Consider the following 16,716-nt stretch of genomic DNA (forward strand, 5'->3'; position numbering starts at 1 on the left):
AAAATATTATTATTTTGTGGTCAGTCTTAACGGTAAACTTGTCTTGTAAATTATCGACAATTGTGAACCATTGATTCTACAGATGTTGGTTGTTGTTCACCTGGTTGATGGGGTTCTGGGAGTTCTACTCTCCAAGTCCGGCCCGAGGCCAGGCATGACTTGTGAGTGTTTGGTCCACCAGGCTGTTGTTTGACCTCTGTGATGTAGATGGGGACGGGCAGGCGAAGAACAGATGAAGAGGCGAGTTTGTAAAAGGAAGAAACAGAGAGAGAGAGAGAGAGAGAGAGAGAGAGAAGGGGGGGGGGGAGTAGGGAGGAAGGCCGTCCTTGCGCTGTGGTTGGTGGTGAGTATTAACCAGTTGGTCATGGCAGGACTGCTAGCCTCACTTCCTCCTCCTGCGGCTTGTCACCACCACTCACCCCCCCCCCCTTAATACCCCCTCACTTCCTCTCCCCCTTCCCCACACCTCTCCTGCTAGCCCCTTCCACTTTTTCCTAATCTTTGGTTGTCATTGCTCTATACAATTCAAGATTAAATACTGACCAAAAGCTCCCTAAATAATAATAATAATAATAATAATAATAATAATAATAATAATAATAATAATAATAATCAAATAAAGACCCTCAAACAGAACACAAAATATACACCAGCATGTGAGTGTATATATATATATATATATATATATATATATATATATATATATATATATATATATATATATATATATATATATATATATATATGGATGCTACACAGTATTCATCTGGCCAGGCCGGACAGATGGCCTGGAGACAAACCAGGAGAGATGGACAAACGGAGCCGGTGGCTGAGCAGACAGAACACTGGACGCATGATCCTGTGGTCCCGGGTTCGATCCCGGGCGCCAGCGAGAAACAATGGGCAGAGTTTCTTTCACCCTGATGTCTCCTGTTACCTAGCAGTAAATAGGTACCTGGGAGTTAGTCAGCTGTCACGGGCTGCTTCCTGGGGGTGGAGGCCTGGTCGAGGACCGGGCCGCGGGGACACTAAGCCTCGAAATCATCTCAAGGTAACCCATATATGCTGAAATACATATGAGCAACCTCACAAACACGCTGAGCTATCTAACATAAGTAGATAAGATAGAAGAAAAATAACATAAGTAGATAAGATAGAAGAAAAATAGGTCGCGATTCAGTACATTAGACAACCGACGGTTAAAAAGGCGGGGACCAAGAGCTAATAGCTGGATCCTGCAAGCACAAATAGTAAATATATGGTGTCAGCAAGGCGGACAGCTCGCCTGCTATCACAACACACTATATTTCCCATTTATGTAACCTCTCCATCTTCTTTACTTAAAGAAAAAATAACACTTCATGTATTTCAGTGAAGACGTTAATAAGTCCCCTCTACTCCGTCCAAGAACACCGGGCACTCCTCTCACAAAGTCCTCCCCGTACCTTTAAGCCTTATTTCACCTCTTCGCTAGAGCTGGGTCATATACACATCAAACCTGTGTCTTGAGAGACAGGTTTGAGAACGAGACTGAGCACAAAATAATAATAAAAAATTCTAGTATAACTTATATCTTCTATAAGTTGACATGGTATAGTGGGTGTCAGACAGCTGTGTCCACCGGCTCGCTTGCTTGCAGTCTCTATATATTTTCACATTTCTTCATTTTTTAATTTTCTTCATTTCTTCGTTTCCTTCATTTCATCTTTTCTTTGTCTCCTCGCCTGCACCTCGTCAGGTCCAACAGTCAATGGTCGATACTGTCATCAGCGCAGTTAGAAAAAACACATCCCACAATTCTTCACCCTAACAGCACATGCAAGAAATATTCTGCGTAAATTGGTTTGAAATCTTCAGGAGGGAACTTGGCAAGTTTCTACAAAAAAAGTAGATGATCAACCGAGTTGTGATGGCTAGGTGGGCCCTCGGGTCCAGCAATACCTTCACTAATCAGGAGACACTGGCCTGGGGCCAGATTCAAGAAGCAGTTACGCAAGTACTTACGAACGTGTACATCTTTCCTCAATCTTTGACGGCTTTGGTTACATTTATTAAATAGTTTACAAGCATGAAAACTTCCCAATCAACTGCTGTTATTGTTATAAACAGCCTCCTGGTGCTTCGGAGTTCATTTAACTGTTTAATAGTTGTAAACAAAGCCGCCAAAGATTGAGAAAAGATGCACAGGTTCGTAAGTGCTTGCGTAACTGCTTGGTGAATCTGGCCCCAGGGCTCAAGTCTGCGAGAGTGTAAAACGAGACCAGACAAACGTAAACAATAGAAACCAAAGACTCCAACATTCTACTCAATATATAAGTAAATGATTTTAAAGAGTAGGTTGACAGGTTGTTGCTGGCTGTCAGCCCAGCAGGGTTGTGACCGCTGTGTACACTTGTTGTATGCACACATGACATAAAATACCCTGGGGCCTGACAGCTGAGTGGATAGCACTTCGGATTCGTAGTCCTGAGGTTCCGAGTTCGATCCCCGGTGGAGGCGGAAACAAATGGACAGTTTCTTTCACCTTGATGCGCCTGTTCACCTAGCAGTAAATAGGTACCTGGGAGTTAGACAGCTGCTACGGGCTGCTTCCTAGGGATGTGTAACAAAGAGGAGGCCTGGTCAAGGACCGGGCCGCGGGGACGCTAAGCCCCGAAATCATCTCAAAATAACCTCAAGATAACCCCTGACTGCTTGTGCAGTCAGCAGGAAAGCCTAAGCTGCAGGAGAAGAAAAACTCTTAAGTGGCTGCAGGTAAACTTCGGTTAACGTGATTATAAGTACGTGATTATAAGGCCATCCCGGTATAATGAGTACTATTGTTTACATACGACCAGTGTGAAAACAACGGGAGCGGAATGTTTCATTCATTGCAACTTCACCAAAGAAGAGTGTAGTAATGACTAACATTGTCACAGAATGAGAGGGGTAATGCAAGCGGAATTATAGTGTGTTTTGTGCTTCACGTCAATGAGTGCTGGCCACGGCACGAGCGTAATTATGGGAGTCCCGGCCACAGCCATCAGGTGACACGACTCTCTGGGCTCGTCTGTGCTGGGGGAGAGGGGGGGGTGTAACTGTGGAGGAGGAAGGGTATAGTATGGAGGAAAATTGTATAAATGGGTAATAGATTAAATTATGAAATCTAGCTACAGATGTCGTCGGCAGGGTTGGGGGGTGTCTTTGTGAGGGCTGCAGATGCCATTTAACATAGGACAGCTGTGTTTATCCTCGGCACTCTCTGTAACTAGCTGACATTGTAACTATAAGGTGTGAAGGATAGATGAAATTGTTTATGTAATAATTTAAGATGAGATCTGATAAAGACCTTTTGTGCCCTCTGTAATGCTTTTTGCGCTACCGCTCACACGATGGGTATGGGGTGCACAATAAACTAGCTGCCGCCGGCGGCAACAATCTAGAAAAAAAATCATCGGCCCTATGATGCTCACTCTTCCTGTTCACTTACTCTGCTTCCGTCCAGTCTATATAACTGTAGTTGACTTGTGGTCGATTTCAAGAGTTATTATACCCCCCCCCCCAAGCCTGTCCTGGAGTTGAGGCTTGTCTGGTGATAACTTGATCGGTTAGACTGTTGCTTGCAGTCGCCCGCAGACCCACACATTCCTTATAACCCAGCTGATACAGCACTTCCTTCAGGAATCTGTCCAATTACCTCTTGAAAACATCCATTTTTATTCTGGCCATATTTCTTATATATAATGGGAGGAGGTTGAAGATCCGTGGGTCACTGATGCTCAGTACTCTCTTACTGTTCTCGAACGCTTCACTGGCTCTGTTCTGAGATATATAGATGTTTCCTACCATATGTTTGACTCCAGTAAACTGCTACTTTATTGTGCATATTTCGGACCTGACCTTCAAATATCTTTCAATCTTTCATGTTTATATTATATGTGATAGCGCTCTCATCTCTCCTCTCTTAAGGAAAAACTGAGTACCGACCAGTAGTCAAGGAAGGAAAGCACAAGTGATTTAAGAAGTAGAGGAATTATGGTGGCCTCCCTTGGTTTGAAAGTTCTCATAATGCACCCCATTATTTTCCTTGGTGATGCTATGTTTGATGTGCTACGTTTACTAAACGTTAAGTCGTCTGATATCATTATTACTAGTCACTTTACGTGTCGTTTCCGTTTTTAAAGATCGGATTGCGACTTATATAATGTATCCAGTTAAAGATTCTTGTTTTTCCTCCCTTGCCTAAACATCTGGAGTTTATCATTGTAAGCACGGCTCCTCTGAGGAAACACATAACTGTCAGGTTTTTATAAACTCCGGATACAACAACGCGGAAATGTGTGGCCGTGACCGTGTCTCTCGCTCACAAATGTGTTTCCGGGAAAAAGGGGAAATCATAGTCCGTGCACGCGCGTGCTGCAGGGGAGGGGATGCCTCCGATACTGCTACAGCTGTCGCTGCCACTGCTACAGCTGTCACTGCCACTGCTACAGCTGTCGCTGCCACTGCTACAGCTGTCGCTGCCACTGCTACAGCTGTCACCACTACTACAGCTGCCAGTATTAGTGAACGTGTTTTCGCTGCAGACTTCAGAGCCCTTTTTCTCAACTGTCAGTACATGCAGCATTGAGTGGGGGATTTTTATTTTGCTGTATAGATAAGACACTCTGGTCAAACTGTTCATGCACACAAAGTTGCTTGTTCAACTGTATGAAGGTGAGTTAGCTGGGGAAATCAGCGGAAACTAGACCAGCGCCAATCCCCCACATGCACTCTGGCTCCGTTGTCCAGAATTCTACCTCTGACACGTCCTCTTTCAATACACAGAGAAATCACACTAACGTGATGTATCATGAGAAAATCCGTAGGAGCCGTGATGAGAATCCTCATCACGGCTCCTATAGATATTCTCACTGATACATCACGTTAGTGTGATTTCTCTGTGTAATGCATTTAGTGGTGATTGTTTGATGTTGATGGGGATTATTATCACTTTTAACGATAATTATTGTTCAAAATAATATTTTCCTGATTAAATGAATGACTGATAAATATTTAGTGGCCAGATATAGAATATATGTATAATCTTTGCTGTCTGTTTCACCTTAATGCTTAGAAATCCAGGCAGCCTTTGCCAGTTGGCCTCTTCAATCTCTAGTTGAGGTAAGAGGAATACATACAAAAAAGGTTTCTCCCCAGTTGCTTCCCATGGTTCACTTTCTCCACTGTATTCTCCTCCCATCATAATATCATCTCTCTTATTGCACATTACTCCTTTAAAATGTAGATAGATACATATATGTGTTTTGTTTCAGGTGTTACGTGTGATGCGTCATTTCCCCCCCGAGACCCGCGTAATGACTGCCGTACGCTTCAGCAAGGCCCTGTACGCCCAGGTGTTAGCGAACCGCTACACACCTGACGTCCGCACTGGCTGGAACCTTCCCTCACCGCTACACCCTCAATTTAAAGCCCATGATATAGGCATAAAGCTGGTGAGATCAATTTCTACGTGGTGATTTTTTGTCTAGAAGTTCAGGCATCAATTTAAGAAACCCGAGTTAATGATGTACTTAACAAATCTAGTAAGATATTTTGCAATATTTCTTCATCAAATTGTTTTAAATGCATTATTATGAAATGTGTAATATCTATTTTTACTGACGGCTGGCAGGCGTGTGGATTTGAACTGTTAGTGTGTAGTGCTGGGGGTGTGACACCGGTCTCTTCGCCCTCGGAATCCTCACCTGACCCCACTTCACAGCTTGATCTAACAACCAATCCTCGCTGGGCACGCTATCGCCAGTCTCTCACTGAAAAAGGCTATTTTCGGGTAGGTACCAGTACTTATCATTTTAAGTGTTTTGATTAATATAATACAGATGTACAACACAGTATGTGCACTCCCCCCCAAAACACCCCCCCTCAACCACCACCCCCCTTTCTCCCTACTAATGAGAAAGGAATGGAGTTTCAAGGAGATGGCTATCCCGGGCTGCAAGGGATTCAGAGACTAAATAACAGGTGCCATGATAATGGGAGGACCAAGAATAGTAGTAGCAGTGATATATAACCCTCCACCCAATGACAATGACAATGCTTCGTAATTACAATTATTACTTAACTTATTATAGGTTTAGGTTAAGTAATAATTGTAATTACGAAGCAATTACTTAACCTATACCTATAATAGGTTAAGTAATAATTGTAATTACGAAGCAATAAGATGCTTATCTTAACATACGAAGAAGGTTAGGTAAGGTCGGTGTTTTCTATGAAGCTTTTCAAGGTAAACTAGTATGTTTGGTATGTCAAATATGCACATATTTAATAAGTCAATATTGACTGTACGAAAGTGCAAGAACGGGTTGTGTTGGGACATGACCAGTGGTTCTGTGTGTTGTTGGTCATGTCCCTTTCATTCCTGTTTTGCTACTTGCCTTCTTAGTTGCTCATCTTCCTTCTACGCTCTTGTCCCTGGCAGTTGATGTTGGGGCTTTTCCTCTGGTCTTTTCTTGTGTTTTTCTGTTTTCTCATTTTATCCTACACGTGGTTGTGTGTTTTCTTTGTGCCTTTTGACTTTCCTATTGCCAGGTTTGGGTTCCTGGTTTTCTGGCTTACCCAGCCTGTTGGTGTTTTCACGGTCTCTCGGTTTCCCTTCTCTAGACTCGCGCGTCGCGACTGTCGTCTCCGATCTCCCGGAGGGCGTGCGGGCGTTGGGATGTTTTTCTGGTTGGCGGACGTTCCATCTCCTCCTTTGCCGGCTTGGGTTTCCGGTTCTGTTGGCTTCTTGGGTACACCCGAGATCTTCCCACGGCTCCGCCTCTTCCTAGGCTCGATTGGCCATGTCGGAGCCGGTTCGGTTCTGCCTCGAATCTTTCACCTTCTGTTGGTGGTCGGGTGGCTTCTTTGATGGTGTCCCACCTGCGTGCTTCTTCTTGGCGGCAGTGTTGGGTTTTTGGAGGTCCTTCCTTTTCCTTCTGTCCCTTCATTGGTAGCTGCATTTGTTGGTGCGGTCTTGTCCTCTTGTGCAGGTTTGGGGCCATCATCTTGTCCCATATTGTTGCCTTGTATCGTGCGGTGCTGGCAAAGCCGCATCAGCTTGCTTTCAGTATTGATGTTACTTCTGCGCCGTTTCACAGGCTGTCTCGTGTATCGTTTTGCTTCTGGTCTGCTCTTGCGCCGCCTGAGCTGTTCTGGTCATTGGACAGTGTGCTCTTTTCTTTCTTCTCCTCAGTTTGTTGTGGCCCCTTCGGTTCAGGATTGTTCTCCAAGGCTCCTTTTCTGTTGGCATTGGCCTCTGAGGTCGGGTTGGAGAGCTTCATGCTCTCCTCGGGCGCAGGGGTTTTCTGCTCTTTTGATCTTCGTGATGGTTTTGTTTGTCTGCAGCCGTTTCCATCTTTTCTGGTGGAGAATGAGACTGCTGCTTTCTGGAGGGGTCCCTGTGTTGGTGATACTTGGTTGGTTGGGTTGGGGATGCATCATGTTTTGTGTCCGGTGGCGGCTCTTAGTTGTTTTTCCACACCATGGCTTCTGTGTCCGGGGACACGCTTTGGGTTGGTCCAGTTTCCCTTCTTCGCTGTTCGCGGGTGCGGGTCTCCCAGGTCATCTGCTGAGTTCTTCAGGCTAGCCGGCCTGCAGTCTGTCCCCGTGCCCATGATGTTCATACGTTCGCTGCTCTTGCTGCCATCCTTGGCACCATGTCTTGGACTGCCATTCAGGCATGGGGCTTTTGGCGGTCGAACAGGGTCTTGGCAGCTCATTACCGTGGGCATGTCCTGGGGCCTCATCAGGCCTGTGTCGTTTTGGGTCGGCGGTTGCAGCCATTTGTCTTGACTTTGCATTGGTGGAGTGAGTGACGACCGCCTCCTGGGTACGTCCCTCAGTTTTTCCTCTGTGGGTAGTTAACTCTGGTGAGCCGAAGGGGCTTCCCTCAGAAAATCAGCGTTGAATGTAATGAAATGCCATTTTCTGGGTGAGACCCGAAGGCTCCCCGGCATCCCTCCATTCCCCCTGGTCGGCGTTTTTATCGTGTGTTTTCACATCCAGCCTCAGAACTGATGGGTGGATAGCTGGTGTGAGGGGTCTGGGGCTCCCCCTTCCCCCTCCCAGGGAAGGGAGGAGCTGCGCAGACAGCGGCACGGCGACGTGTGATGTCATGATTGTTTGCTCGTTTCTTTTAGGGGAGTTCTATCCACTTGTTCGGCTTTAGGTAGCAATAATTACACCAGAATAGGGGTTTGTTTTGGGATGCTTACTTTTCTGGGTGCCTGAACCGGTCGATGGCAAACACAGAATGCTTCCAACCACACGGGGGTTTCTATAGGCCATTGCTTCCAATGCCTCTCTGAGGAGACGAGGTTCTGGCTCGTGGTCCCTGGTAGGCCCACAGAACCCCATACACATAACTGATGCCAAAGTCTGACACTAGCATATCAGCCTAGTAAGCTCTGGGGAGCCTCCGACTCTCGCCCAGAAAATGGCATTTCATTACATTCAACGTTGGTTTTTTGGAAAAACAGCGCCATCTATTGCATGTAAAAGTAACACACGCTATTACGGCTGCTTTGCTAAATGACCTAAATGTGTTACGATTCAATTTCAATGTTTCCGATTGCATTTATAATTTGAATTTTCATAGATTCTGATTTATTTTCATTTTGATTTAATTATTTTGTGTGACATTGCGTTGGAATTGAGCTGTGTTGTTTACCATACCATTCATTTTGTGTGTATAGTTTATTTTTTTATTTTTTTCATGTTGTTTTTATAACTGTTCTTATTTTTCAGTGATGGGAACATCAGATCATTTGATGTTCCCATTTTTCTGATGGGAACATCATATCATATGGGAACAGATCAGACAATGGAGTGGGGAATGGTGGGAGGATTAGAGGATGGAAGTGAGGAATGATGGGGAGGATGAGGGGCTGAGGGAGGGGGTAATAGTGCTTGGATTCCATGTATAAGATCACAAAATACATGGAATTCCACCTGGACAATATGGTTTCAGAACAGGGCGCTCCTGCCTATCACAGTCGCTAGACCACTATGATATGGCATTAGATGCCATGGGAGACAAATGAAACGCTGATGTAATTTCCACAGATTTCACAAAACCCTTAAACAAATGTGATGATGATGTTATTGCACACAAATTGCATTCAAAAGGAATTATTGGAAAAATAGGCAGATGGATCTACAATTTCCTGACTAAGAGAACTCAATGTGTAATAGTCAACAAAACAAAATCTGTTCCATCAACCGTGAAGAGCTCAGTCCCCCCAGGGTACTGTGCTTGCTCCAGTAGTTTTTCTCGTCCTCATATCGGACATAGACAAGGACACAATCTATATAGTACAGTACTGTATCTTCCTTTGCAGACGACACTAGGATTTTTATGAGAGTAGACAACATAAAGGACATGGCAAACCTTTAATCAGATGTAAATTAGGTCTTGCTATGGGCTACAGAAAATAATATGGTGTTTAACGAAGATTAGTTCCAGCTCCTACGCTACTAAAAAAATGAAAATATATAAACGGAAATCACGTACAAAACTCAATCAAATCATAACATAGAACGAAAAGACAATGTAAAGGATTTGGGTGTACGTACTCATGTCGGATGACCCTACCTTTAAAGAACACAATAAAGTAGCCGTTACCACTGCAAGAAAAATGACAGGTTGGATAACAAGGACCTTTCACACTAGAGATGCTATACTGATGATGATACTTTTCAAAATGTAAGTGCTCTCTAGAGTGGAATACTGTTGCACAATGACAGCCCCTTTCAAATCTGGAGAAATTGCTGACCTGGAGAGCGTGCCGAGATCCTTTACTGCTAGAATCCACTCAGTAAAACATCTAAACTATTGGGACGCTCCCAATAGTTTAGATGCGTCGGTGACTTTTTATTCTTGTGCACAATAAAAATGCATTATCATATTATATACTGTACCTATATATTACTACTGTACTCAAAAATACTGTGTTACATTTATTATTTACCTTATTGTTGGAATTATGTCCATCTTAAAGTCTCATGGAGTTGTGAATGCTGTACCGTAAATACATATTGTAGTGTATTATGTCATTAGCACTGTGTTGATTAAGTAGTTCTGCTGTATGTTGAGTACTACAATACTGTTTATGAAAACTATTGTACACTAAAATTACTGCAACTTTAATTTTAACACTATATACACACTTAAATTTAACACTTGTTCTAACTGTTCATTCCACACACGATGTTTTTAGATGTTTGCATCATCTTTGCTGGTGCTCGCTGCTGCTGTGTTGGCTTCAGCTGCTTCTGAGCTGTTGCATGCTGCTGTTATACTGCTGCTGGGTACGACTGTGCTGGTGGGAATACAGGGAATAGAGGGAATACAGAGAACATATACGGCACGCATAGACGAGATAAAACACCTAAATTATTGGGATCGTCTCAAAGCTCTCCAAATGTACTCTCTAGAAAGGAGACGAGAGAGATACCAAATAATATACACCTGGAAAATACTGGAGGGTCAGGTCCCAAATCTACACAGTAAAATAACAACGTACTGGAGTGAACGATATGGAAGAAAATGCAAGATTGAACCTGTGAAGAGCAGAGGTGTCATAGGCACAATCAGAGAGCACTGTATAAACATCAGGGGTCCGCGGTTGTTCAACGTCCTCCCAGCGAGCATAAGAAATATTGCCGGAACAACCGTGGACATCTTCAAGAGAAAACTGGACGGTTTTCTAAGAGAAGTTCCGGATCAGCCGGGCTGTGGTGGGTACGTGGCCCTGCGGGCCGCTCCAAGCAACAGCCTGGTGGACCAAACTCTCACAAGTCGAGCCTGGCCTCGGGCCGGGCTTGGGGAGTAGAAGAACTCCCAGAACCCCATCAACCAGGTATCAACCAGGTATCAACCAGGTATCAACCAGGTATCAACCAGGTGCTGGGTACGGCAGTGCTGGTGCTGGGTACGGCAGTGCTGGTGCTAGGTACGGCAGTGCTGGTGCTGGGTACAGCTGTTCTGGTGCTGGGAATGGCTGTGCTGGTGCTGGGAACGGCTGTGCTGGTGCTGGGTACGGCAGTGCTGGTGCTGGGTACGGCAGTGCTGGTGCTGGGTACGGCAGTGCTGGTGTTAGGTACGGCAGTGCTGGTGCTGGGTACAGCTGTTCTGGTGCTGGGAATGGCTGTGCTGGTGCTGGGAACGGCTGTGCTGGTGCTGGGAATGGCTGTGCTGGTGCTGGGAATGGCTGTGCTGGTGCTGGGAACGGCTGTGCTGGTGCTGGGTATGGTTGTGCTCGTGCTGGGTACGGCTGTGCTGGTGCTGGGTACGGCTGTGCTCGTGCTGGGTACGGCTGTGCTCTTGCTGGGTACGGCTGTGCTGGTTGATTTTCTGCTACTAATTTGTGAAAAATATTGACTCATTTTTGTCTTTCCTTCCTTTTGGCATGTCCTTGAGACAAATATTTTTCATCATCCTTAGGTGTTGATAAAAGCTGGTGGGTTATTACGATTATTCTTCCACGTGCGGACAAATACGTCACTTGCAGACAAAGTTAACGGCACTGGTTGCCTACTGTATGAATGCAGACTAGGTCTATACACCCTGCAGTAGGCTGATGTTTAAGCCAGATCCAGTAACATAAATTTCTCTCAAATACTGGATTTACATCAAATTATATATTTTTGGGTTATATATTTTGTTTAGTAACATTGTTAGGCTAATAAGAGATATAAAAAACTTATTTTAGAACTGATTTATTAATTTTATTATTTCGAGGCCGTAGGTCACTGAACTGTGGCGACGAAATCGAACGAAACACGCATGGTGCTCTGTGTACAAGGATTAGACCCATCCCCTTACACTGTTGTTATTGTTCCAATAACATAAATAATTTCTCAAATTAGCAGATGTCTATCATATTACAGCATATTTTTGAAATACAGTTTTATTTAGTTTAGTTTAGTTTAATTAGGATAATAAAAAGCTTTTAAAACACTGGTTTTAGAAATGATTTATTAATCTGAAACTTTCAATGTCATGAGTCACTGAACTATGACGACACAGACGAAGGAAAAGCAAGTGAGATTTACAGTACAGTATTTCGTTATCTGTCCACCCTCACTCATCTTGTTTCATGACAAAAGATGTCTATAAGGAGATTTTACTACATGTAGCTAGCTAATCACACTTCAGCCTTTAAATTAATTTACAAAGATACGTGTGCCACAAATCAGTGAACAAAAATGGAAACTCAGTTGTTTACTTGTGTGGACCACTCTGGCTGATGTTTGGTTAATATGCTTCACTTGTTATGTGGTCCATTCTGGCTGGTGTTTGGTTCACTTGTTGTGTGGTCCACCTGTGTGATCCAACTTGTCTTATGAAGGAATTATTAATTGTAATCTGTGATAGAATGGGAAAGTTTTCCACCACTCTGTGAACTCTGTCCCAACATCGTAAGCTTGTGGACCACTTATGGTCCATTTGTATGGTCCACATGTGTGGTCCACATGTGTGATCCACTTGTGTAGTTCACTTGTGTGATCCAACTTGTCTTATGAAGGAATTATTAATTGTAATCTGTGATAGAATGGGAAAGTTTTCCACCAGTCTGTGAACTCTGTCTCGACATCGTAAGCAAATCCGAACATCCCCCACTTTGGCGAACCATTGTTCGTCGAACCGGTGAGTAAATCCAGCCTGAAAAGTGTGCAAACTAGCCAGAGATTCATTGAATCAGGGTACATTGAATCGAGATTGTACTGTAGTTTCAAAGCATTATATGACCAAGAGTGCCGGGAAGACAGGACACCACGGCGTAGCTCTCATCCTGTAACTACACTTAGATAATTACACACACACACACAGTGGAACCTCATTCTACGAATGCAATAGAGTATGAATTTTTCACTGTACAACAACAATTTTGTTGCAAAATTTGACTCAGTGTACGATGTTTGCTCTGGAGTATGACTCACTTGTTGATACTTGGGTTCAGGCGCCTGGATTCTGAGTGGTGCGGGGCAAGGCAAGGCAAGGCACCCTTAGTTTACCAGTATATCCCACCTAATGATGACTGTGCTTGAATTCTCCGTGAAGAATTTCATTGTTTTTGTGCTTTTTTTGTTTCTGAACTTCATTTTTTTTATTATATATCATACCATGGGTTTATCAAGCACCGAATAACTCCTATCCTTTCGCAAGGAGCAGCAACAAGAGACAGCTGAGCAAATTTCTTCAGGGAAGGAGGAGGCAGTAGAGGATGTTCCTTCCTCATTAATTTAGAAAATGTGTGCAGTATGGGAAGAACTGCAAAGTTTTGCTGAAAAGACTTGCCCAGATAAAGCAGTAGTAGACCGTTGTATTAACCTTTTTGATGACAATATGATGGCTATCTACAGACAAGTGTTAAAATGTAGCAAAACACAAGTGTCTTTAGATTCTTAGTGAGACAAACAAGCAGTGAGCCACACCTAGGTCCTAGTTGTATGCATACAAAATGTAGGATAGAGAGAGTACCACAGAAATGTCATCCCAGCCTGTTATAATGGAAGGGGACTCCCCTTCCAAACACTTAACACCTCTTCTCCCCCCACCCCCCCCCCCCTGTTCATCGTCTTCCATATGCCAACAAAAGTCCTCAATAAAGGTAAGGTAGAGTTAAAAAAAATGAGAAGTATTCTGTATAAAATGTATTTTTAAGTTAATATTTTTAGGTGTATGGATCAGATTAATTAGGTGTACGAATATTTGGTTTACTATCTGTCTCTTGTAATGGAATAAATTCATAGACCTATCTACGAATTTAAAGTAACTATCTCCATTACTTTAGCAATCATGCCAAAAACGTAAAAAGTAATGTTGCGTCGGGTCTTTCCTTAACCACTGCACTGCTTTGCTGTAAAATACGACACACTTTTGATGCTCCGAAAATAAATTCTTGACAAAAAAATTATTTTCTCTTCTTATATTGTTAAAATGCAGTCTCTGATCAATATTGTATGTGACATACTTTAGCCGCGATGGAGCTGGAAAGTTGAGCATATTATGGGAGCTGAGCGATGGAGCGCTCAAGAGCACTATGCCTAGCCACCCCGTGGGGCGGCAATTGCCACAAATATAATGTTTCACAATTATTTTGATGTTTCTCATTCGTTTCTTCTCTGGTTTTATGCTGTAATATTATTCAAAGGTGTGTAATTTGTGGAATTTATATAGGTCAATGTGTGAAACATCGATATGCTCAAAATTAGGGGGGCTCATATATTTGACATGTATATTATATTCTACGATCAGAGGTTCACGTCCAATGAATATCTCTAGGTCCTCCAAAATATCAAGACAGGCACTTCTGCAGTTCTCCCAATCTGCTGTAGAATGAAGTCCTAATCCATCATCAGTGATGTTTCACCATTGATTCCACGGAGACACGTGTAACTTCTCTGCACTGCTTTAAGTCAACTCCCCATTATGGAATTCTGCTTTACCACAGAGTTCAGCACACATGTCTTCTCCAGCCTTGAAGTTCCTCCATCAACTTGTTCTCTAACCTTGAAGTTTCTCCATGAACTCCTTCCCAAACAAACCTGCAATTTCATTACTATGCCAATAAAACTGTTTCCCATACAGACCATAAAGAATAAACTATATCCCAGCATTAAATTTCGCCATCCGACGCCGCACTGCGTCGTCCGACTGTGGTGGGTATTCCCCCAAACTGGACGGGTCCAAGTGAGGGACATGTCTTGATACGCCCCTGGGAGCTTCTTTCCAGGCTGGGCTGCTGGGGCCTCCATCCCCTCAGTTGCTTCTTGACCTTCGGCGAGGAAGGACGTACCGCTCCTCCCTCCAGCATGCCCTCTGAATTCAAGCTCCTTATTTTAGCTCACTGTCTAAATAAAAATATCTATCCTACATGTACATATGTTCACTCTGATCGCTGAGCACATGATCCAGCACTAGTGGCTACTTTAACAACTGATTAATGAGCTTACCACAGATTTTGAATTCTGGGGCGCTCAGCTCCAGCTCTCCCCAAAATGGTGTCCTCTCTAAGACATCCAACAAAGTTTCTTAATGTCTGCCTCACAACTCTTCTGCTCCTGACTTGAGCTCACACAGTCGTCCAGCAGGCTCCACACACAAACGCCTGCTTGACTCCCTCCTCTTGAAGGAGCACAATGTTAAGGTTCCTCCTACTGCCAGGAGCTCAACAAAGCGCAACCCTCTCTCACAACTTCTATGACTCAAGTAAGGTCATGATGTCCTGCTAGCCCCACCTCGTGTCACCAAAGTATCGACATCTCACTTCATGTCATTTATTTACATGCTCATCTTCTGCTCATATTTTTAAATTATTCACTGACATTTATTATATATTTAATATACAGTATATACATCTTTCCTCTGACTTCTCAATCAGGTCCAGAATGCAGAATAATTCTCTCTGGGGTAGACTCGTTCCACCCACGTTACATGGGGTCATAATATATATATAGTGTGTGTATGTATGTGTGTGTGTATGTATGTATGTATGTGTATATATATATATATATATAATATAATAATAATTTATTTATTTATTTATTTTTAAACTTACAAGTCATAGATAAACACACAAAGGGCTTCACCCTTGTTGGAGACTTGAACCTAGAAGGCCAGGTGTTCCTGCACTGAACTCAACCAATACTCTGACCACTTACCATGCAGATCCTTCATGGATCTGTGTGGTGGAGTGGTCAGTACTGGTTGAGTCTGGGTGCGCAAACACCTGGGTCTTCTAGGTTCGAGTCTCTTGCAAGGGTGGAATCCTTTGTGTGTTTATATATATATATATATTTATATATTTATATATTAAACAATGGTATAATAGGAATAAGAAATTTTGTTTTTGTTTTGCCAGGGTGAACTAGAGGGATCAAAGCTCTACAAAGATCTTGAGGAACGTGCACAGCAGTTTTTCGTGACAAACATCTTATCTGGTGATAGTTCTGAAGATAATGATGTGTTGTCTGCAGGGGCTGTTATTGTCAAGCTACTTGCAAAGGTTAATGTGGATTATGAGTTCTACAAGGAAAGAGCAACTCGGCTTGTTCCCCCTGAAGGTGAGCTTAATAGCTGTTGTTGCACTTTTGATACAAATAATAATTTGATTATTTGTTGTGCGTAATCTTCCTATCAGCACAAAACCTGATTGTATTCCAATGTATTGTTGTGATTGCAGATGACAGCTGGCTACAGATTACACCGGATGCTCTGGATGACCTTCTTGAAGCTCAGTTTGGAAATAAGGAAGCTCCTCAGGGCGCTAATGAAACGGAGATAATGAACTCTCTCTCAGCTTTCCTTGGACACATGTCTGATCTAGAAGGTGCAGAGGTACCAAAAGACCTGCAAGATCGTATCAGGAAACTTTCTACACTTTCTACTCAACGAAAGAGCAGTAAAGGAAGAAAACCATCTGGTCTTACAGTGAATCCTCAGCTTCGCAAGATATCTGCACAGTCAACTGGTTCTGATGCATCTAACTTTTCTGATGTATCTTCATTCTCCAATAAGATTGACTTCAATGCAGATTCATTCACGGATGCAATGACCAATATATTAGGTAAGCAGTAATATGAGGAAAATATTTGCTAATTTTCATTTTATAGTATGCTGCATTAAAATAATTTTTTTTAGGTCTTGATCTAGAAAGGTGAAAGTTGATAATTGCTCTTCTTTCTTCT

General features: G+C 43.2%; 1 protein-coding gene across 2 annotated transcripts in view; it reads left to right on the forward strand.

Annotated features, from left to right (window-relative positions):
- ecd (ecdysoneless cell cycle regulator) overlaps window positions 1-16,716 on the forward strand; it is a 209,723-nt gene that overhangs the window by 179,058 nt on the left and 13,949 nt on the right. For both annotated transcript variants that reach the window (XM_069300635.1, XM_069300636.1), the window contains 4 exons: window positions 5,295-5,474; window positions 5,654-5,812; window positions 15,891-16,092; window positions 16,212-16,595. In XM_069300635.1, the coding sequence (XP_069156736.1) occupies window positions 5,295-5,474; window positions 5,654-5,812; window positions 15,891-16,092; window positions 16,212-16,595 (925 nt within the window). The remainder of the gene's footprint in view (window positions 1-5,294; window positions 5,475-5,653; window positions 5,813-15,890; window positions 16,093-16,211; window positions 16,596-16,716) is intronic.

The sequence above is a fragment of the Procambarus clarkii genome, chromosome 44, assembly GCF_040958095.1.
Source record: "Procambarus clarkii isolate CNS0578487 chromosome 44, FALCON_Pclarkii_2.0, whole genome shotgun sequence".
NCBI lineage: Eukaryota > Metazoa > Arthropoda > Malacostraca > Decapoda > Cambaridae > Procambarus > Procambarus clarkii.